The sequence below is a fragment of the Macaca thibetana genome, chromosome 1, assembly GCF_024542745.1.
Source record: "Macaca thibetana thibetana isolate TM-01 chromosome 1, ASM2454274v1, whole genome shotgun sequence".
Lineage (NCBI taxonomy): Eukaryota > Metazoa > Chordata > Mammalia > Primates > Cercopithecidae > Macaca > Macaca thibetana.
The window spans coordinates 118390356-118414534 of record NC_065578.1 but is presented as its reverse complement, the minus strand read 5'-3'; the positions used below and the strand labels follow the sequence as shown (position 1 = coordinate 118414534).

At 40.2% G+C, this 24179-nt stretch overlaps 1 protein-coding gene across 4 annotated transcripts in view; it reads left to right on the top strand.

Moving 5' to 3' along the window:
- WARS2 (tryptophanyl tRNA synthetase 2, mitochondrial) overlaps positions 1–24179 on the top strand; it is a 290547-nt gene that overhangs the window by 155555 nt on the left and 110813 nt on the right. For 3 of the 4 annotated variants that reach the window (XM_050748810.1, XM_050748775.1, XM_050748815.1), the window contains exon 1: positions 15471–15580. The exons of the other annotated variant lie outside the window; for it this stretch is intronic. In XM_050748810.1, the coding sequence (XP_050604767.1) occupies positions 15491–15580 (90 nt within the window). In that variant the 5' untranslated portion in view covers positions 15471–15490. Of the gene's footprint in view, positions 1–15470; positions 15581–24179 lie in introns of those variants that run through there. 4 annotated transcript variants of the gene reach the window in all.

Below are 24179 nucleotides of genomic sequence, written 5' to 3'. Positions count from 1 at the left end.
TAGTCTTCTTTAGTTTGAGGGTTTTTTTTAAACCATGTGAATGTATGACTTTTAAAATTGAAAAAAAAATATATTTTAAAGAAGCAATTTCCATGGTCTGGACTTGACTTCTATTTACAGTCCCCTGTTAAGCAGATCATGATGCATTAGTTTCCCACTGTTTCCTGAAAAATTTTTTTCTACATCCTTTCTTTTTAATAGCCACTGTACATAATGAAAGAAAATGGTTGAATTTTGTCTAAGTTATAGTACAATTGGTAGGGAAAAGAAAAACAAGTTGGGCTTTATATTACATAATTCTTTGTTCTGTTGTGGTAACACACGTAAACTCCCAGGCAACATACCAAGATATGCTTAAGCAAAAAGGAAAAGAGCAAGAAATCTGAAGTGGAGAGCTTAGGCTGGAGACGTGTAGAACATTTGACTACCCGATACCACATTCCTAATTGTTTGTTACATGTTTACTTTCTAGATCCTGGAGACCAGGAATTAGTTTTCTCATGCCAAAATTACATTATAGTTGTAAAATGTGAATGCTTAGTTACTTAGTTTTTGGGAAAGATTTGACCACTATTTATTTGAGAAAGATCAAGAATGATTAGAACTCAGTAGATTGAGGTTTTATGAAAGAATATATTACCATCTTAGACTTACAAAATGTTTTACAGTTACACAGAGTGAAGTATAGGCTAAGTCTTGTACAGCTGGCCACAGTGAAAATCACACGGCATTGGACTGCAGGACCATCAGCTTCTGATTCTGAGAATTTCTAGCTCTATCTCAGAGTTGCAACATATTATTGCTGGTCATGTCATTCCACGGTACTGACATCTTCTAAAAGTATTGGATGGCGCATGTAAATTACAACAAAATGAATATTTAATTTCATTTTTAGAATATTTAGCAATATTTTGCAATTCCCCTGGAGAACTGGCGGCTCCATGGGCTGCTGCAAAGCCAGGGCTAGCAATCCCTGCCAGAGAAGACCACTAGCATCAACCGCTTCTAAGAAGTCAGGAATGGTATGAAATGGAAGCAGAATGTGTCACTGTCACTGTTTTGATTTGATTTTTTAAAATCAAGAATTGGCTTTCCCAAGTAGGTACCAGAACAGTGCTACTGTTCAAATATTTCTTAAAACTCTGTACTGTCGATTATGGGAAAGCAAAGCCTGGGCACTTCCCCTGCCCTCCCTGACCAATTCCAGCAAGGAAAACCATCTGTGTCCTGGCAAAGCCCAGAACAACTGAATGCTCTGTGCAACAAGAAACAGTTCCTCCCACCATTCCTCTGCCTCATCCAAATACAGCTGTTTGCTTCAGTCTGCAAGTGCCTGAATGCACAGGCGGTTTCTGTGTCCGTTGTGTGAAAACCAACTAACATTTAAAACCCACTTTAGTTTTCAAAGCATTTTTCCCTCTTCTATATCCTGTGCTCCTTCTTCACACACGACCACAAGTTAGAGGTAAACTGAAGTTTTTATGATGTACTCAAGCTTCCCCCCTCCTCAGAGTGTCAAATCAGGTTGAAAATGTAATTGGTAAATATTTATTTGAGAATTGTAGGAACATTTTTATGTTTTCTGAGAAATAATCGATTAAAATTGAATCACATCCCCGCCTTCCAAAATGAGAGTTGAACTTCTGATGTTTTAAAATTTGACCAAACTAGTATCTGTGGTGTTTTATTCTATTCAGTTCAATGGCGCAGTTATTTACTGAGCATTCACTGTGCACAGGGTATATGCCATACAACCTCAAGCAAGGCTGTTCATGGCTCTAGAAGGATCTTAGGGGTCCATGGAGAACATTAGACAGTGAGGAAATGGGCTAGGGTGTGAGTGATCCTTTGAAAGGTGGGAGCACAGGGTGCTGAGGGAGCTCCAGGAGGGACACTAACTCCATCTTGGGAGAACATTTCTCATGCAGCTTCACATCTTCACAGTATGTTAAGGAGAAACATACTGTTTGGATTACAGACAGTGGTGTGAAAGCATCCTGTTTGGGAAAAGCAAACAAAAACATGCATATTTTCCCCCCTTGGCTTTGTCCATGTTCATCATGTTTTCCTCCAAGTTCCTCCTCTTATCTCATCATGGGCTTATGACTCCTCACGAGCTGCACAGGATGCTGGCTGTAAACAGAATCTTGGGACAGGGTCTGAAAATGCCTGTGTCATGCCAGGGCGTGGGAGGCAAAGAGTGAAGGGTCCAGCCGGGGACACCGGGAGAGAGGAAAAGACACCCACAACACAGCTGACTCTGGTTAGCAAAACAACCAAGGCCAGGGTAGGCAAGGCCAAAGGGCCCGAGGCTTGCTAAGGATCAGACCGCTCAATTGAGATGTTACTTTTGGGAATCTCTACTTGATCCTCTCTACCCCAGTACTGTCCTCCAAGTAGGGTTGGAGGACCCCTCTGGGCCTCTACAGAAACCTTGTTGCTCTCTCTAGTCACAAGAGGTCACAAGAGCTTCGGGTGGGGCAATCCCCTGTTCACTTGTCACTCCTATTAAGCTGTAAGTGTCCAGAGTTCAAGGCTGCTCTTTTATCTTCAGTGTCTTTCATACTACCTGGCTCAGACTAGCTTTTGGAAAATGTTTCCTTTTTTTTTTTTTTTTTTTTTTTCCTGAGAAGGAGTCTTGCTCTGTCGCCCAGGCTGGAGTGTAGTGGCATGGTCCTGGCTCATGCAACCTCTGCCTCTGGGGTTTAAGCAATTCTCCTGCCTCAGCCTCTGGAGTAGCTGGGATTTATAGGTGTGTGCCACCATGCCTGGCTAATTTATTTTTTGTATTTTGGTAGAGATGGGGTATCACCATGTTGGACAGGCTGGTCTCGAACTCCTGACCTTGTGATCTGCCCACCTCGGCCTCCCAAAGTGCTGGGATTACAGGCATGAGCCACCATTTTTTTAATTAAAAAAAAAAAATACTGGGCTGGGTGCCATGGCACACACCTGTAATCCCAGCACTTTGGAGGCTGAGGTGGGAGGACTGCTTGATGCCAAGAGATCAGCCTGGGAAACACAGGGAGAACCCTTTTCTAAAATAATAAAATAAAATAAAATAAATTGCCTGGGTGTGGTGGCACATGCCTGTAGTCATAGCTATTTGGGAGGCTTAGGTGGGAGGACGACTTGAGGCCAGGAGGTTGAGGCTACAGTGAGTTATGATTTTACCTGTGCACTCTAGCCTGGGTGAGACAGTGAGACCCTGCCTCAAAAATAATTAATTAAAACATGAAAAAATACTAGAAATCTTCAAATTAAAGCACACACAGACACTTAATCCTACTGCTTTTTTTTTTTAAAAAAAATTACATTAAGATGTGAAAGTTCCCCTTTCATATCCTCCCTGTCTTCTTTGCTAAAACAGATATATCAATGTATACAGTAAATGTTGGTTGAGTCAATTAATAAATGAGTGAACAAACACTCTTGTCTGTGTTGAGATTAAATCCTGGAAGGAGGCTCCCAGTTTTTGCATCTGGAAGTCTAAGCATTGGTATCAAGTTAGGTGCAAATCCTACCCCCTTGAATTCAAGGCTAGCCATTCCCTAGCCATAGCTGTAGCTGCTAGCTAGTAAGCTTCTGAGAGCACAAATTATGTTCTTTACCTCATATTACTACACACAGTGTTCCACCAAAAAAGTGGGGAGGGGTGCTCAATAGCTAATTATTAAATAATGAATCAACAAACTGTCCCCACCTTACCTGCCCAGCATTTTTCTCTGAAGATGCAGTGAATAGAAGTTGTATTAGTTTCCTATTGCTGCTCTAACAAGGTATCACAAACTTGAAGGCTTAAAACAACTCATATGGTTGAGTGCAGTGGCTCAGACCTGTAATCCCAGCACTTTGGGAGGCTGAGGCAGGTGGATCACCTGAGGTCAGGAGTTCGAGAACAACCTGGCCAGCACATGGCGAAACCTTGTCTCAACTAAAAATACAAAACAATTAGCCGGGTGTGGTAGGCGCCCGTAATCCCAGCTATTTGGGAGGCTGAGGCAGGAGAATCGCTTGAGCCCAGGGGGCAGAGGTTGCAGTGAGCCGAGATCGCTCCACTGTACTCCAGTCTGGGCAGCAGAGCAAGACTCCATCTCAAAGAAAACAAAAACAGAAACAAATGTATTAGCTTACGGTTCTTGGGGTAAGAAGCCCTGAAATCAAGGTGGAGGCAGGGCTGAATTCCATCTGGAGGCTTTAGGGGAGAATCCAGGCTTTTCTTTTCTACCTGCATTCCTTGGCTCTGGGTCCCCTTCCATCTTCCAACCTCTGTTTCCATCATCCCATTTCCTTCTCAGACTGACTCTCCTGCCTCCCTGTTAGAAAAACCTCTATGATTACATTGGAGAATAAACCAGGATAATATTCTCATCTCAAGATTTTTAATCACATCTGCAAAGTTCCTTCTGCCATATAGTCATCTTCAGGGCTCGTCATTCTGTCTACCATAAAGCCCTTGGGGTAGAGACACAGAAAATCTGTGCACGTTCTGGTCCACACTCTCCTAAAGAGCAGTTTGACTTCATTTGCATTCTCTTTGATCTTAGTTTCCTTATCTGTAAATAAGAAAATGTATTTAACAAATACATTACTACACATGCACATTCTGAACTTTGAGGATACATAATAAAGCAGACAAAAGGCCATGCTCCTATGCTGCCTATATTCTAGAGGAGGAGAAAATAAAGTAAAAGATTTTAGGTGGTAACTGGTGAGCATTGGTGAGGAGACCAGCACGTCTGGAGTAGAGCAAAGCAGGGGAGAAGGCAATGGGGAAAGGGCCAGAAAAAGAGGTTGGGATGGGAGATGCAGGTCACTTAGGTCTTACAGGTTTTGAGAACTCTGGATTTTTTCCAAATGACATGGAAAGCCACTGGAGGGTTTTGGGCAAAGGAGTGACCATGACCTGACTTACATTTTAATAGACCACTCTGGTGGCTGATTGAAAATACACGGAAGAAGGTGAAGGTAGAAGCAGGGAAATGTGTTGGTACCTTATTCTCTTTACTCCCACCTTTCTTTATGCCCTATTCATTTGCATATCCTTGCTTTCTTCATGCAGTTCTCTGTTCTAAGGGCACCCTGCTCCTCTTTCCAATTCAAAATTCTATACAGACACTCCTTCAAGACTGAACTCAGTATTCATTTTAGAGCAGTAAGGAAACTTGGGGAGCTTATTCTTTGCCCCCATCTTCAGATGAGGACACTGGGGTCCAGAACTCTTAGGAAGCCTGTCCAAGGTTATACGAATAGCAAGCAGTGGGGCTAGGATTGCTCATAAAGTGTGATTCTAAGGAAATCGAAAGGGATTCCTGATACAAAGATGTTTCTCTTGAATTTTTTTCTTTTTTTTTTTTTTGACAAACCCACAGCCAACATCCTATGACTTGAAATTCTGTTTGCTGTTTGCCTTCTCCCTAATTAAACTGAGATCTTGAAGAGCATGGATAGTATCCTATTCAGCTCTGTGTATTTAGCACAGTGCCTGGCACAATAGACACTCAATAAGTATTTGCTAGGTGAGTAAATAATGGAATGTCAAGCTCTTGAAAATCTGTTTGTGTGTTACTAGTCTCATGACCTCCCCAACTCCACCATTTCATGGTGTTAAATGTCAGTTGGACAGGTCTAGAAACCTATGAGCTGGGTGTTCTAGAAAAGGAGACCTTATTATTGTCTTAAAAAAAAGGAGTGGCAACATGATTAGAGTGGGGATCTTCCCAACAGAGTAAAGGTCAGAGCTAGAGACCCTCTTCTTTTCTTTCCCTCCTTAATTCTCAAGCAGTTCTGAGATAAGAGGGATGACTAAGTTCTAAGTGAGTGTCACTCTTTGAGGAGAAACCACAGTCCTGTGACCTTCTGTGCACTAGGCATGGTAGTCGTTTTTACTGACGTAATAACTAGCAGTGACAACGTAAGTGATAAGTGTACCCCTGCCTCTTACTCGTGTGGTGGGGTTGTGCACGTAGACCAGGAGAAAGGCCCCAAGAAGTATGTCCCTGTTTTCACTGTCAGTGGTTGTGTGGACTCATACTAAATTATCTAGTAGCTAATATTTTTAAAAATAGGGAACTTGGGCCGGGCGCGGTGGCTCAAGCCTGTAATCCCAGCACTTTGGGAGGCCGAGACGGGTGGATCACGAGGTCAGAAGATTGAGACCATCCTGGCGAACACAGTGAAACCCCGTCTCTACTAAAAAATACAAAAACTAGCCGGGCGAGATGGCGGGCGCCTGTAGTCCCAGTTACTTGGGAGGCTGAGGCAGGAGAATGGCGTAAACCCGGGAGGCGGAGCTTGCAGTGAGCTGAGATCCAGCCACTGCACTCCAGCCCGGGCGACAGAGCGAGACTCCGTCTCAAAAAAAAAAAAAAAAAAAAAAAAAAAAATAGGGAACTTGGCTGGGCGTGGTGGCTCATGCCTGTAATCCCAGTACTTTGGGAGGCTGAGGCAGGTGGATCACCTGAGGTCAGGAGTTCGAGACTAGCCTGCCCAACTTGGTGAAACCTCATCTCTACTAAAAATACAAAAATTAGCCAGGCGTGGCAGGCGCCTATAATCCCAGCTATTCGGGAGGCTGAGGTAGGAGAATCGCTTGAACCCGGGAGGTGGAGGTTGCGTTGAGCCGAGATTGTAACACTGCACTCCAGCCTGGGCGATGGAAAAAAATAAAATAAAATAAAAATAATAATAGGGGACTTGAGTTCATACTATCATGCTCATGCTTTGGAATGGCACCTATTTTCCTATTGTATTTCTTAAGTTTTTAAGAAATCCTCCCTGCAATACTCAGCTTTTCTATGGTGGGATCCACGTTTTAATCCTCCATGGAGCGCCAGCATCCTAGACACAACCATGTTAATCGGAGTTGGTCAACACATGTGGGCAGGATGGCAGTGAGGGAGGGAGGAAAGAAAGGTGGTTTTCCAATTGCATGTCTCTGAGGTTTTGGAGTGGGAAATAGGAAACTAGAGCCAAGAAAAGGTGATACATTTGATAATACGTAAGAAGTATCGTATGTGGTACTCGGATAACATAAAAATTACCTTTTCAGTGCTTTAGTTTCGTGGACATGCAGTAAGAATGCATTAAATGATTTTTTTTTAAATGAGTGAACAGTATGAATGAATACAAGTACTAGTGCCTTTGCCTGACAAGCTTTAGTGATAAATGGTTTTCCCATCTCTTCCAGATCTTACTCTTCCCTCCAGGCTCTCTCCCACAATACTAGCTCCCAAACTGTGCCCCCCTCCAATCCCCACCAAGAGATGCACATAATAATATTAGAAGACTCTTTATTTCTCCTTTATTTTGAATTTATTATCTAATGTTTTCTAACAAAATTTTTTCTTCAAGTTAGTCATAATTTGATTCAATTCCTCCAACGCTAGACTATCCAAGACACGGTTTCTGGGTCTTCCACAAATTCATGATATAACAATCAAAGAATCATTGAGGTGCCAGTGGGATCCTCTATCAAAAGAGCAGGATAATTCCACTCAGTAACCTGTATTTCCAAAGTACTGGGCAGTCCTTGGGTTAGAAATGCAACAACACCTACATGAGCATAAGCTTATATGTTAATGGCTAGAAGGAACCTTGAGAGGCATTTGGTTCAAACATTCTCACTTCTTTTCAGACACATACGTGCACAAAAAGGTTCAAAAGTTGCCTGGGCCCTGTGGCTCATGCCTGTAATCCCAGCACTTTGGGAGGCTGAGGCAGGTGGATCACTTGAGATCAGGAGTTCGAGACCAATCTGGCCAACATGGTGAAACCCCATCTCTACGAAAAATACAAAAATTAGCCAGGCATGGTGGCAGGCATCTGAAATCCCAGCTACCCAGGAGGCTAAGGCAGGAGAATTGCTTGAACCCAGGAGGCAGAGGTTGCAGTGAGCCCAGATCACTCCGCTGCACTCCAGCCTGGGCAACAGAGTGAGACTCGGTCTAAAAAAAAAAAAAAAAGTGGCAAAGTTCAGGACTTTCCAATGTCACTTTACTTGCTACAGCAGTGTTAGGACGGGAATAAAGTCCCATCTTCTTTTCAGTGCACCCATTGCCTTCTGGGACACATTTTCTCCTTTTCTGCTTCAATCCTCCTAGTGGAAGTTTACCCTCTTAGATTACAACTGATATGAACAGATCCTTAAACACAGAACTGGCACACAGAGAACTTGATGATAAATTGGAAAATGATGCAAGCACAAGGACTGAATCCAGAAATAAATCATATCTTCACATAATGTTTAGAGAAATTGCATTTTGAAAAATTTCCATAGAAATTATTTTACCCACCACAGGAATGCTACTCGCTCCCACAGGGATTTGACCAAACAGAAAGGGAAGCAGAATGGAGGAAGAGTAGTAATTTAGATTTATATGTGAAACATTATTTGGAACCTAAGTAATAACCCTTAACTAATCAGAATGTTTTATGCATTCTGCTTTTTAGCAGAAAGAGCAAACCACAAGAAAGCAAGCATGTAGTAGAGAATTAAAAAATGCTTCCAGGGTTTCTTAGGCTCAAAAAAAATTTTTTTCCCAACTCTCTGCACTATCTAAAATATCCCATTGCACATTTCCCTCCTCTCCCTCGCATGTGTTTTGTTCATTTAACCAGTTTGCCAATATTTATTGAGCTCCCTCTTTTTTTTTCTCAGTTTCCACGTACAGCACTGATGAGTCCGTCTTGGATGTGCCTAGTACTCTAAGTCAGAGATGAAGATAAAGTTCTTTCCTTTAAGAAGTTTAATGCCTGTTTAAAAAGTTATCCTAAGATGATTTTGGTTTTTATCATTTTTAGTTATATTCCTAGTTCTGTAAATAGATAGCTCTACAGTGAATATTTTCATTCAGATCCATTGTCTATCATTTTGCATTTTGTTCTGTGCATCTGGGGAAGGGGCTGGCAGAGGGACTGACCTTTACAGACTGGATAAGTCATACTCCTTTGCTCTGAGGTTCATCAAATGGGAGTAACCAAAAGATCAGAAGATCAAAGTGTGAGAGAGAGGCAGGGGTAATTTCCCACCCACCATCTCTCCAACACACATATACTTTGTTCTCCACACCTACAAGCTGTGGGTAGACAGTGGTTCCATTCCTCTTCTAAATGCCACAGCACCTGTTAGGTAGCCCTCTTCTGGAACTCTCTCTTAGGCTAGCAGCTGGCACACAAATCATTGTGACTGCCGATTACAAAAGAAGCATATTTCTGAGAACAAGCCAAAAGTAATACAGTTGGGAGCTAGAGGACCTGCTACAGAGAACGAAAACAGGTCAAGATATTCTTCCCACCTACCCTTCAAAAAGAGATCTGTGGAAAGCCACTTCATATTCAGGTGGCTGAGAGTTGCATATTCTCTGTCTTTCATAAATGGAAACCTGCTATGCTAGGATGACAAGCAGGGGCAATTTCACTTGGTTGAACATAGCTTCCTGGAGCACAGTCTTGAGAAAAATTTTGAGGCCCATTCTCAGAACCTGCATCTCAGTATCTTCCACAGACATGGGGTCAGCAGATATACTCTAAAATGTGGATTCTGACTATAATACCTATTTCTGTATTTCTAAATGACTGTAATCTGAGACAAGGCAGAAACGAGTGTCTTGAAACACAAGAGTTACAATGGTGTCATGTAGCCCTCCTCTTTCTTCCCCTCACTTTACACACAAGGAAAAAGAGGCACATACACGGAAAAAGAAGCATGTGAAGGGTGAATGGTTCACAGATCAGTAATGCATGCTGATTTTCTCCAAGATCATGCTCAGTTCTACTTACTGAGGAGAAAAAGTAAAGAAAAATATGGTTGATTGCAGTTGTCAATGAATCTGGGGAAGTCCAGTGAAATCTCATGGGCTGAAGTGGAATTTGACGGAGACAGTTAGGTCAAGACCCTATTTTTAGAGAGGCAAAGATATCTTTTAATAATGTTTTTATAAATATCAAGATCTAAGCATTATGTTTTACTTTCAGTAGTCACACCTAGGATCATAGCATCATACTAGAAGACAGGGTGTTGGATGGAATCTAATGTAGTTTGATTACAAAGACAAACAGAAAAGAGCCTATCTAAAAGCCACTCGAGGGAGCTTTTTGGAGATCTTGTTAAAGTTCTTTTTGTAAAAGATAAGCTTTGAATTGCAAACCCTGCTCCCCCAAGTTATAAAGTAGCTGGGAGCAAAGGATGGTGATTTTAAAATAGAGTAAGTGTACAGATAGTATAAGGATCTTGTCTTTAGGGCCACACCAAGTAGAAAAGATACACCATGCAAAGAGAGACAACAAAATAAAATACACTTTCAAAAGTTTAATTTTGCTCATTTTAAAGTTGTATTTCCTCTATGGGATACACGTCCTAAGACTGAGGATGAAAAGTGGGGATAAGGAACACTGAAATAGTCTTACAATTCTCCCAAATTATTCTCTATTCTAGATCCATACACAAGGGAGCAATTCTCTGCCTTTTTTAAAGACCTGTTCTCTAATGTTGAAATGACCATTTGTAAGAGTATGGAGAGAAAATATTAAATATAAACAGGAATCCTGGGGCCTGTAACATTGCTATGTAATCAGTATTCCTCCTGGTTCTGCACACTAACAACTCTACATGTAACGGAGTCAGTTTTCATGCATGTTATTCACTTGTATCTGTTCTGACTCTCTACCCACCTTCCCCACCTTAACTCTCATCAAAATATCTTCACTGTTGTGGGGTGGAAAACTGTCCTTAAGGCAAGAAGTCGAACCTGGCAATACAGAGTGTGGCCTTGCCCCTTAATTTTAAGAAAAAAGTACTCTGAGAAAAATCCCATTTTGCTATTCACATCACTTAGTCTCTTCTTGCATTTTGCTCTTTCTTCCAGAAATAAAGTGATAATGATGGCTCCCTAAAAAACCCTTTAAGCCTTCCCAAAGATAAGATGAGCTTCTGATTATTGTCCTTACAGTAAGATGCTATAATTTGCTCTCTCCCAAAAACTACTAGGGAAAGACAACATCTTTTTACATTAGGGGTGGAGATGAGAGTATCAGCCTTTAAAAATAGGATACTTGCTTGTTCTGACTTTGAAGCCTAACACAAGGATGTGGCTTTATGTGGAACCTTTCCCCATTTGGACTGGCCCTAGCTTTAGCCTCTTCAGCTTTACCATGGTGTCAAAGTAGAACACTCATCTGGAGATGAAGGTTCTTCTTTTTTTTTTTTTGAGATGGAGTTTCGCCCTTGTTGCCCAGGCTGGAGTGCAGCGGCACAATCTTGGCTCACTGCAACTGCTGCCTTCCAGTTTCGAGTGATTCTCTCGCCTCAGCCTCCTGAGTAGCGATTACAGGCACCCGCCACCACACCTGGCTAATTTTTGTATTTTCAGTAGACGGGGTTTCACCATGTTGGCCAGGCTGGTCTCAAACTCCTGACCTCAGGTGATCCGCACACCTCGCCCTCCCAAAGTGCTGGGATTACAGGCATGAGCCACTGCACCCGACTGAAGGTTCTTTTCATTCTTGCTTTTACTTGTGTGATTTTGGTCAAGGTACTTAGTATCTGTGGATCAGTTTTCATCAGTTATAAAATAAGAGGAGGAACTAAAGTTAAGCCAAAGGTAAAAAAAGAATAATCATTATTACAGCTTCCCACATACTTTAATGACTCTTGGAAGTTATCTCACTCAAAAGCAGGATCTGCCTTACTTTAATTTGGGTCGTTATAATAGGTCCAGCATAAGATGGCATGGTCAGAGAACATGTACAGAGAACTGTACCCCATAATTATGAAGAGAGAGGTTTGTTTGCTTTTATTATGGAATCTCTTCTATATTTGAAAAAACATATTCAATATAAATGAAAGGTCAGGGGTGAATGAATTGTGCTTTAAGTAAGTTTTGAAGACAACTGCCATCTAGTCTTTGCAGTCTGCAAAATTCTTCTTTAAGTGAATAAATGTGAGGGCAAATCTCCATCACCTTGATCAGCATCTAATTCCAACCTGACACTTAGAATTAAATTAGAGAAACAAAATTGGATACTTTGAGACTTGAGGGCTGATTATACTGCTTGAGCTAAGAATGGATTTAAACTCTTCCCTTATCCCATTTAAATCTAACTAGGTATAAACTCTCCATTACTAAGGAATAGAGGTGTGTCTGCAGAGGTGGAGGTTCCCCTTGATGTTCTTGGACAAGGAAACCTAATCCTTTCTTCTGACACACATGGTTGCAATAGAAACCATTTCCCAACTGCCAGTCTGGTTTTAATCTGTTGTTTCTAGCAAGAGAGGATTTGCAGGGAATGTTAAGGAGAGAACAAAATTACCAGAACTTACTATAAAGTAAAAGTGTTGATGAGAAATCAAAATTTAAACAAGTGTTCAAAATTGTAAGCATGAACATATGCAGACACATAGTTCATGCTATAAGAATAGGACTATAGAAGTTTTTAATCTTAGGTATGTTTAAAGTCTGCTCTCAATACAACATTTATATCTCACTTTACCAAAGTTCTTTAGCTTACTCAAATGATAGCAGTGGTAAAATACTGTCATTAAATACAGTGGTGCTTCATTTAAACAACACTGTTGGAGAAAGAAGTATTCCATAGGAGAATTTTCCATATAACCAACTGCATAATACACACTTTTCTTTCTTTTTTTTTTTCCTCTGAGACAGTCTTGCTGTGTCGCCCAGTGTGGAATGCAGTGGCTCAGTCTGGCCTCCCTGAAACCTCTGCCTCCCTGGTTAAAGCAACTCTCGTGTCTCAGCCTCCCGAGTAGCTGGGACTACAGGCGCACACCACCATGCCCGGATAATTTTTGTATTTTTCGTAGAGATGGGGTTTCACCATGTTGGCCAGGCTGGTCTGGAACTCCTGACCTCAAGAGATCTGCCCACCCCGGCCTCCCAAAGTGCTAGGATTACAGGTGTGAGCCACCATGCCCAGCCCATGATATATATACACTTTTAAATGTTAACCATTTTGTATGAAAACATTTCAAAAGTGTATTACGGGTTTTTTCTTTAAACATACATTGAATAATATATCTTTCCCAGAGGAGTCACGGTTACCATTATTAAAAACTTATTAAAATAAGTTAAATATACTGAGCTGAATATATTCCTCCTCTTAGAAGATGGTGAGCTTTGTAGTCATACTTTCCCCAACACCAAAACGCTTACTGTGAAAAAGTACAAAAGTAGACAGAACTGGTTCATTTTTAATACATCCTGTGTCTTTTCTGTTAACTTCCTTCCAGTGGTTAAAAGCATATCAATCGCTGACAATAAGCTGTGTAATTTGTTCAAATCCAATTTACTTTTAAAAGAGGTGCCTACTCTGCACAAGAGACTATTCTAGGTGCTGGGGGAGATGTTAGAAATATAAACTATAGTCCTTGTCCAAGAAGCAAGGCTGACTGAGTGACACCTGAGAGTTACCAGGTGACCACCAAGGTGCAAAACACAATTTATTACTTCTAACAAAGTCTAAAAATTAGCAAATATTTCTGATTTTAAAAATCAGGATACTGAAGTTATCAAACTTGTGGTCTGAAGTTCCACCTTTTTTAGTGGGACTATGTCTTGGAAATACGTCCCACGAAAATATTATTGGTCATGGGAGTCTGCAGATAAGACTAAGAACTACTTCTTGAAGAAATAAAGTAGGTATACACTTTGACAGCTTTTGGTGCACCATAGTCTTATTGCTAGGTTTTATCTTGCTATCTAAATGGCTAAGGATGTCAGAAATCTAACCTTGCTAATTGCTAGGGTCATATAATCTAATTAATAAAATATATGTAAAAAACTGTACTATAATGCTTTCCTCTATGTATGAGTAAAACATGTAGGGCATTTATTAAACTGCATTTTACAAGGGATAACATACATCCCCTTTCCCCTGGCAAGGTTTGTTTCCAAGGTCTCTAGTAATACCACATTCTTTGGGTTCTACAACACCTCTTGGCTCCTTTATTCCCATCATCTGGCTGCTTTCATTCCACAAACTCTATCTGGTGGTCTCAAGGATTTCCTTGGTTTCAAGTACCATCTGTTCTGTAGTTCATATCGCTTCTGAGCTTCAGACCCATGTATCTATTTAATGGGCACCACATTTTGGAAGTACTACAAGCACCTCAAATTTAACAGCCAAAACCAAACTGATGAGTTTTGTTGAAGGCTGTAACTTGATTTCCTAGGGTTTTTTTTTTTTTTTTTTTTTTTTGCCTTCATCCCTTTTCTGCTCACTTTTCTGCTCACTTCTAAATTACACCAATTATACTTGAACTTCACCAGTACTTTGTATACCTACAAGATTATACTATACGGTTTTAATTTACTGTTTTGTCTTACCCTGGTAGATTTCAGCTCCTTATCTCCTACCTCTCCTTGGTAATTTTCAGTAGCTGGCTGAATTATAACAAAACACATAAAGGAATCCTCATTAATTTCTTCCAGTTATATTTTTACTGAAACACTCGTAAATCTGGGCGATTTTTAGGTGAATTAACAGAAGCAGGAGAACTGTATTAAATTTTATCATAACCCCAAACAAAACAATTTCTTCCATCAGGTATAACCTTCCTGCAGTCTTTCCTAATTAGGTTGAAACACCCCAGTCCTAACCACTCCTCCTCAAAACTTGGTGTTTGCTTCTTTAACACCTATTAAGTGTACATCATTTATTTATCCGATACTCTATTAGACTGTACACATCTTGAAGGCAAGATATGTCTTTCTCTGTACTTTCAGTGCCTAGCACATTACGGTAGGGTTCAACAAAGTTCACAGGACGAATGAAATAAGGCCACATATGCCCAGTGCGGTGGTGCATGCCTGTAATCCTAGCACTTTGGGAGGCCGAGGCAGATGGCTTGGCTTGAGCTCAGGAGTTTGAGAGGGCCTGGGCAACATGGTGAAACCCTGTCTCTACCAAAAATACAAAACTTAGCCGGGCGTGGTGGCGCACCCTTGTGGTCCCAGCTACTCAGGAGGCTGAGGCAGAACAGCTTGAGCCTGGGAGGCGGAGGTTACAGTGAGCAGAGATCGCGCCACTGCACTTCAGCCTGGGCGAGAGTGAGACCTCGTCTCAAAGAAAAAAAAAAGGGGAAATGAGGCCACATACGTCTAAAAAGACCACTTACACTGCCCTCTAAAAGAACTGGGAGTTCCTAAACAAACTTTAAGGTTGCCTTCACAAAGCTAAGATGAGAAAGGCAGCCTACTTGACTTTCTTCCCAGTCTAAAGCGCTGCTACTAGTAGTCCCCAAAGAGATTCTCCTTCCAGGAAGGCTGATGCACACATGGAATCCAGGGAAAATCACTAAAGCCCCACCTCGTTCCTGTCCCCACCTGCTCGGTAAAAACTGCACTCCGCCTGATAGCGGCTGCGCCGCGGAGCCTGGAGGCCCGGGCCGCGCCCAGCAAGCAGGAGTCGCGAGACTGGGATTGGCTCTCTGAACAGACGTCATTACGAACAAGACGGCTCCGCCCTTCTCAAGATGGCGCTGCACTCAATGCGGAAAGCGCGTGGGTGCTGGAGGTTCATCCGGGCACTTCATAAAGGATCCGCAGCTGCTCCCGCTCCCCAGGTAACCAAAGACGGCCCTTCCCTCCACGGCTTCCCACGCGCGAGGTTCTTCTCATCCCACTGCCCTCTATTTCTCTCCTCCCGCTTCTTAGGGAAAGTACGTGCCTTCTCTCGCCTAAGGTCTACTCGCCTATGACTGCCGGCCTACTCAGAGCGTAGTGACGTTGCAAGGATACGTGATGACGTAAAGGTCCCTTGGTGGAAAAAGCGCGCCGCTTCCTGACGTCTTGAGGCCGCCTCCAGTTCTGGCAGCCGAGCGCCGCCGCTGTTGCCGGGCAACGCGGTGAGGCTACCCTAGCTGTGATGTTTTCAGAGACCGGTTGTTTTAGAGACTGCTCTTCTTATCGTGGTCCTATTACTGTTTTTACCCTCCTTACCCTAACAACAAGCTAAGGGGCTATCGGAGAGGTTAGGGAAGTCTTGTTAGGCATTGGGCGGCTTAGGTCCGGGCAGCAGATTGGCAGTGTGGTACTTGAGCAAGTGTCAGTCCTTCTTCCATTCTGGTTGCTTCTCGTGACTCCACAGCACTGCTGTATCTAGCAGATGAAAGAGTGACCGCAAGCTGCCACACAGTTCGTCCTGTCCTGCGCTTGACAGCACTGCCGTTACCATTAATCTCGTCGTATGGAGACCATGTCACGGCCTGGTCTTATTGGGATTTGTCTTAAATATTTGGAATTTTACCCTCAAAGCAAAAAAGTCAGGGGGAAGGGATACTCTTTCTGTTATTCAGGCTTTTACCAAACGTCTTCCAAGTGCAGTCTCAGTGGCAAGCACTTTGACATACGATGTCTACGGGAGATAGCTTCTGGGAACTAGAGGGAAAAGAGAGAACGTGATAATGTAATTTCCTGGCGTCGTTTGCATATTCATTGCTATAATGCGTAGGTGTGAGGATGTCACACCTATTGTAACTGTTGTGTTGAGAGCTAGACTGGAAGGTAGCCTAGAGGTCAAAGGTTTGGTCTGCCGCTTGATAGCTGTGTGAGGAGTCAATCTCTTTGGGACGTTTTTTTTTCTTTTTTTTCTCATATTGAGTGGAGGAAGAGTTGGACTGATTGACATGTTAATGTTCCTTCAAGCTCTGGGAAATCTATAGTTCCATGATTATGAAGCCAAAACAAAGCCAATGAGAGTAATTATGGAAACCAAGATTTAAGTTCAACTTATTTTTCTAATCATGTCATAAATTTTTTGAACTTCCGTTTTTTTATTGATGTGAGCCTCTCAAAATTCTTATAAGCTAATGTATTAATATATTACCAGAAAGCTCCTTGTCAACAAACAACTATTCAAATGTTACTTTAATTTTCAGCAGCAATGCTAGGCAAGACAATTAGATAAATTTATCAAAAATTAGATAAATTTATCAAGAATTCCTCTTCTTGCAATTTGAGGGTTTGATTCTGCAGAAGCAGAATTAGCTGATTATTTATAATTAATAGCACATTAACACCTGTGTTATCAAAGTAGCTAAGCCTTATTCCAAACTAAAGAATTGAAGATGTCTTGAGAATAGAGAATCGAAGAGAAAAAAGAAAAAAAGAAAAAAAGTACAGCCTGCTAAAGACTGCCCAGGGAAGTTTAAGACACTAAGTCATTATAAATGCTAAAGAAAAAATTTCTTAAACCTCTACTATTGTTGCAGTGGCATTTATGAATAGGGCTATTAAAGTTAATTATTAATCTAGATTGTTTCAAGATGTAGAATTTCCAGTACAGATGAATGTTTCTAAACATTTAATTTAGCTTTGAGTAGAATAAGAATTAAATGTGGGAGTATTTTTTTAAAGTGTAAATCTACATATAATTTCAGTCATTGAAAATGATGGTTTGAAAAATTAATGTGGTCTTTCAAAAGACTAAGACACAAAATTGTGTTCATAGTGTTATTACAGTGTTATGTTTATATATAAGTGTTTATATAAACATATACGTAGAAAAAAAGACTGGAAGGGAACAAACTTTTTTAACTTTTAAATTTTGCTTTGGCCTTCCTAAATAGTGAGTTAAAAGTTATTTGTTTCCTTTTACAGCATTCCATATTTTTCACATGTCTAAATTGAAGACACACTTTTTTATAACCAGAAAAAAGTTTTGAAATCATAAATCTTTGTACAAATCTTTAGTCATTAATACCATTTGTGATATTTTAGGTTTCTGGGGAAGATACTTGTCCCACAGTGCCATTATTAAAATGGCCTTAGAAAAGGACTACTAAAAATTTATGGCCACTTTTCCTGTATGTATCTTCTTTTTCTCTTGAAAAGCTTCCTTTGAAGTCAAAGGGATTTTGTGAACAGATGCAGAAATATGTGAAAGAGGCACTGGATTCTTAAACCAGATGCATTAGACATTTTTATTATATCTCATAACCTTTGTAGAAAACAAAGATTATTTTGCAAGACTAGTATAATGGGAAAAAATGTATATTTATCATATGAATGGTTCTATCAAAAACCAAGAAATAGCCATGTTAGTTTTTATTGGCCTTGGCTGTGCACTTACTCCCTGAGTTGTGAAGCAAAAGTGAATGAGCCATAGCAGTGCTATGTTAGAAACTCTAACTAATAAAGTATTGTGATTCCTAGGTTGTTTTAATGGTTTTTAGTGTTTTCCTTTTTTAAAACAAAATCTTGGGTGAAAAGCTTGACATAGGGCATTTTTGCTTATCTCAGATGCAGGCTTTTATCTCTCAAGGCCAGATGTAAACTGAAGTTGAAAATAAAAATTAGGGAGAAACAGGAATAACAGCACATCACTCCATACTCATTATGGGATGTCTACAATTTATATGAAAACAGTTTATTTTGCCAGGTGTTGCCTGACAGAAAACTGTTGAAATCTGACAAGATGAGCGTAGTCATAGAGTCAGAGGAATTAAGACTTGACATGTTCTGTTTAAATGTTGATGGTATTAGGTAAATTTAAGCCTGTCATCATTGGCCAAACACAGAATCCATACTTCTTTAAGAACTAAGTCATGATGGTGTTGTGCAAAGAGTGAAATACTGATGGTTAGATTTTTGCAAAAATATTTGTTATTCAGTTGAAGTATGATAAAGTGTCCACATTTTATTGCAGTTGAACATGCTTCATTATTAGCAGTGCCTAGCCTGGGTTTGGCCAGTATTCACATAATGTTCTTGCTGTTAACAATTGCCAAGTATAGCCATTAGATGAAGAATTATGCCTTAAAAAAAAGCATGGTTTGGCCGGGCGCGGTGGCTCACGCCTGTAATCCCAGCACTTTGGGAGGCCGAGGCGGGCGGATCACAAGGTCAGGAGATCGAGACCACGGTGAAACCCCGTCTCTACTAAAAATACAAAAAATTAGCCGGGCGCGGTTGTGGGCGCCTGTAGTCCCAGCTACTCGGGAGGCTGAGGCAGGAGAATGGCGTGAACCCGGGAGGCGGAGCTTGCAGTGAGCCGAGATCGCGCCACTGCACTCCCGCCTGGGCGACAGAGTGAGACTCCGTCTCAAAAAAAAAAAAAAAAAAAAAAAAAAAAAAAAAAGCATGGTTTAAAATTTTGGACCCTGTATTTAATTCTCACAAGACTTAAATTTTTTTAATTTAAAAATAATTTTAGATTTACAGAGTTGCAAAATTAGTACAGAGAATTTCTGTGTACCCTTCACCAAGCTTTGTCTTGAATAATCATAATACAGTTATCAAAATCAAGAAATTAATGTTGGTACAAAAATAGTAATTTAGCTACAGACTTAGTTCAAATTTCACTAGATTTTCACTGTCCCTTTACTTAGTCCAAGATCAAATCCAGGATCCTACATTGCATTTTGCTTTCATGTGTTTTCTAATCTATACATTTTCTCTTTCATGACCTTGGCACTTTTGAAGAGAACTGGTCAGTTATTTTGTAGAATGTCTCTCAGTTTAGGTTTATCTGATTTTTCTTTGTGATTAGACTGAGGTTATGGATTTTTGGCAAGAATACTGCGAAGAGATATTGTTCATAACAAGACCTTGAGGCAGGTATTGCCACCTTATTTCAAACGTGAAGAAATAGTCTTTAGTTAAGTAACTTGCCCAATGTCACACAATGGTGGAATTAGGATGGTAAGATTTAATGTAGGCATTTCATTCCATATTTTGCAATTAGTATTTGTTACTGTAGGTTTCTGCATTGTTAATGACATTAAATTGGGGTAGTGTTTCCACTGACTTTTAGCTTTTCTCTGCCATGTATTGTTCATGCAACATGCAACATGAGCTAATCGGCATGGTATGTGTTCAAGAGCTACTACAACCATCTGGGAATTTTGCTAGTTGATTACTCTGACAATTTGATGAGGTTACTTCATCTCTCGTGGCAAATAAAGGTGTTGCATGGATCCACTCTAAAGCTCCTTTTAATCTCAGTCAGTGAGTCTGTTTGTTTAAAGTGTTCTTGTGGTTGCTTGCTTTTGTGAACTGACCTAGTTTATTATAAATGATAATAATATTTAAATTCTTTGCAAAATAGCTTTGAGCAGCTAATGAAAACTACTGATAGTAACTGTTGAAAATATAGACGAAGGAAGAACTGTAGCTGAATGCTAAGGATTTATGCTAGCAGATAGTATGGCAGCCATGGCCTGGAAATGCTAAAGAGAGTGATGCTGCTGACCTCCAAATTCTTGCTCAGTGTATCTTTTGAATGACTGCAAGTTATAGAAGAGTTGTCTGCAGAATCTTCTGCAACTATATCTGCACACACACAGAGACAAAAATATATATATTTTTGTATAAATATATTTATACACATTTATTTATTTATTTATTTAAACATCTATTGGCCAAGCACTGTGGCTGACGCCTGTAATCCCAACACTTTGGGAGGCCGAAGCCGGTGTATTTCTTGAGCTTAGGAATTTGAGACCAGCCTGGGCAACATAGTGAGACTTGTCTCTATAAAATATTCAAAAAATTAGCCAGGCTTAGTGGCATATGCATGTAGTCCCAGCTAGTCAGGAGACTGAGGTAAGAGAATCCCCTGAGTCCAGGAAGGCTGCAGTGAGCAGTGATTGTGCCACTGCACAGTTAAGATCCTGTCTGAAAAGCAAACAAAAAAGCCCCCCAAATCCATCTGTCTGTCTGCCTGTCTACCTCTCTCTCTCTCTCTCTCTCTCTAATCTATCTATCTCTATATTCCTTGTCTTTTAGAAAAGGAACTAACAGCTAGTGCGTGCTATTTGCTAAAGCCTCATGGTATGTGTTACACATACTTTGTCTTATTTACTTCATACAACAATTTGTAAATATTATTCTTCCCATTTTATAAAAGAGGAAACTAAGGTTCAGAGTTTAGGTAATTTTCCCAAGTCACAGAGTAAGTAAATAGCAGTAACACAGTTCAAAGCTAGTCTTGCCTATGCTTTTCCCACTTTACCAGTAGTCTTTTATCAAATGAAATCTTACATGAATCCCTGTTATATAAAACAGATAAAAGCAAAGCTTTTCTGATTTAAGAAGCAGAGGAGTATTTTTAGCCCTGCTTGTTTGATTTCCCTCCCCCCCTTACCCACCCCACTCCACAACCCATGGGCTCCTGAGACAGTGCCACACGATTTTGGATTTCTTAAGATGTAGTTTGAAAAATACTGCAGCTTCCATAAATATCCAAGTAAGTTTGTTGATCAGGACCACATATGATGGATGGATTATTTTTAAGGAGCTGCACTGTAAATGAGTTTGAGAGTATTTACTTTGATGTGTATGTATTTTATAACTAAAAGACAGTATTCTATTGATCTTAAGCTACCTGAGAGTACGTGAGATAATAGCAGTCAAACAACTTTCTTTCCTTTTCTTGCCTTCTTTCTTTTTTACAGCTTAACTTCTGCCTAACATGCTGATCTTTGTGCCCAAAGGTAATGCTTTGGATTCACTCTGTCACTGTTGTAACTAACCTAGCCTCTAGCCTCCTCACAGAGAACACTTATTCTCGTTCTTTTCTGGACTCTATTCTACTGCCACCATTCAGGAGTTCAAGACTTTCTCTTCTGAAGATTACACTATGAGGCCTAAGTCTTCCTCCTAAATTTCAACAGAGAAATTCACTCCTTTAGGGTAAATGCTGCTCAGCCACACTGTCAGACCCTTGATGCCGAGAGATAATTTATAGGTACAGAGGTGATATGCTGACTCCAGCTTGAGTTAATTTAACTCTGCTCAGGCATTTACAGTTTTCTCTCTCTACCATTTCTTAACAATATCCTATCTTTTTTTCTCCAGTTCAGAGGCTTCACAGATTTCCTTAACTTCTCTGCTTACTGAGCATAGCAAGGTCATTTATAGGTCTTCGCACTGACCCATCACCTGAGTTCTGTTAGGTTTCTACTCATTAACCAACATTCATCTGTAGCTTTCTTTTTTTCTTGCCATACAGTCTTCTGTTTTTTTCTAGAGCTACTCCTCCATTTCTAATTGAGAAAGTTCTAATTGAACTGACTTCTGGTTGGCTAAAGAACTGTTTTTTGTTTTTGTCTTTGTTTTTTTTTTTTTTTTTGCCCTTTTACCTCCTAAAAAGCAGAGTGAAGCCAATCTGATTTTTAATTCATGGATATTCTTACAACTGCCGCTTCTACATCCTTTGCATTCTTTGCGGATGCACCAAACAGCATGCAAGAATGTCAGTTTCTTCTTCACATTCTTATCTTCATGTTCTGACTGTGACTCACTGAGGATGGATCCCTGAATAACCTTGGTTAGGTTGCTTCTTATCCCATTTTCTTGAGATGATAGGTGTAGATTTTTCAGTAAGGTAGTTGAAAGTGTAAAATAAAATAACATCTTACTTTGTAAAATATTTTAAAGTGGAATCTATTCTCTTTAATAATATCCTATTTTAATACAGCATTTTGTAGTTTTCAGAATGCTTCACATTCTCGTTTACTCTTGAGTATAATATACAAAGTTCCTCTGTTTAGCCATCAAAAATTTTTACTCATTGATTAAACTTTTATTGTGCCTTCCCATGTTTTTTAACCAGTTTTGCAATGATGATGAATATAAAGTAAATATCCGTGTTCTTTCAAGTTTTACTTCAGCGACTATTATCCTATTTGTACTAAAATTAATTTAATGTTTAATTCATTTTTGGGCCCTGGTCTGATAGTATTGTGATAATTTCAGTTATTACTAAACATGATGGTAATGGAGGTGGTGGTGATAATAGCAAACATTCACTGGATGCTTACTATGTGCCAAGCATGGTTTTAAGTATTTGACATTCATTAACTCATTTAATCCTCATAACTCAATGAGGTAGGTGTTATTAGCCCCATTTTATAGATGGTGATTTTGGGAGGTTAGATAACTAACCTAAGGTTACATAGCTAGCAAGTGCCGGAACCAAAATGTAAACCCAGCTAGCCTGATTCCAAACCCTGTGCACTAACTACAATGATGATAAATTCTGAAACAAAGTACACATGTTAATTTGCTGATAACTGCCTTGTAACTTTTAAATCTGTTCTATGAAAGCCACTTATATATCTTGCCATGGTGACATGTAGAGTAGAAATTATAAATCATCCTTTGTTGTTGCTATTCTTACAGTCTTGTTTGGCTCAATGAATTATGAGAAAGAAGCAAAGCTGTCTTGTAAATTTATCTCCATGTCTCTATTTGGCTACTACCACTAGGATTACCTTGTATAAAATAAGAGCTTTTAACACATGAGTCCCAAGGTGCATGTAGGAAGTTATATTTATACACAGTCTATAGCTAAAAGGTCAACCTGCACAGAGCCCTGCAGGCAGAGGAGAGGTGGTGAGAGCTAAAGCTGATGGATGACCAGGGGACCAGTATCTAGGGTCTAGTTGGGATTTATGGCTAGAGTGCTTTCTTCAAGAAGTAGCAGAAGTACAAAGTGAAAAGGTGGGGAATATGAAAATAGTGTTGTGGGCCATTTCTGCAAGGGACAAGGAAGAATTTGATTCTAAAAGATTGTCCTTTGAAGGAGTTCTTAAAGAGGTCTAAAATTCATTAATTATAGAGTATTAAGGTGAGTGTATTAATATATTAGAATGATGATAAGGCTTTAAAATTAGCAATATTGAACAGAATTCATTTTATACATCAAACAAAGAGCTTCTCATGAACTTTTTGTCATACTCCTCATGAACAGAGACTTTGCATGGAGTGGTCAACTTTATTATATGAATAAAGCCTACTCTTTATTCACCATGTCACTTTGGACCCTTTTGGAAAGCAGGAGAATATAAAAGTGAAGGAAAATGGAGCTGTTTGTTCAAATCCCAGATTTGGATTCCTGTCCTCCCATGGGGAGAATGTTCTGAGCAGCCAGTTCATAAATTTGCTGGAAAAGAGAAGAGGCCTCTTGGGCTGAGGGTGAGTGTGCAGTGCGAAGTTGGAGTCCCAAGGGAGATGTTAAGGACCAGACTGTGTGGAACCCTTGCCAGTTGGGGGGAGAGAGCCAGATTGGCCCCCCGACTATGGCTACTAGTTACCTGGCAAACTTTGGCTTTTCCCATGGCTGGCAACCTTCTAGCTACTCCCATGCCACTAAGCTATGAGACATCCAGACTCAATAACTTATTAGAGACCCAAGTTCATCGGGGATAAACATTCACA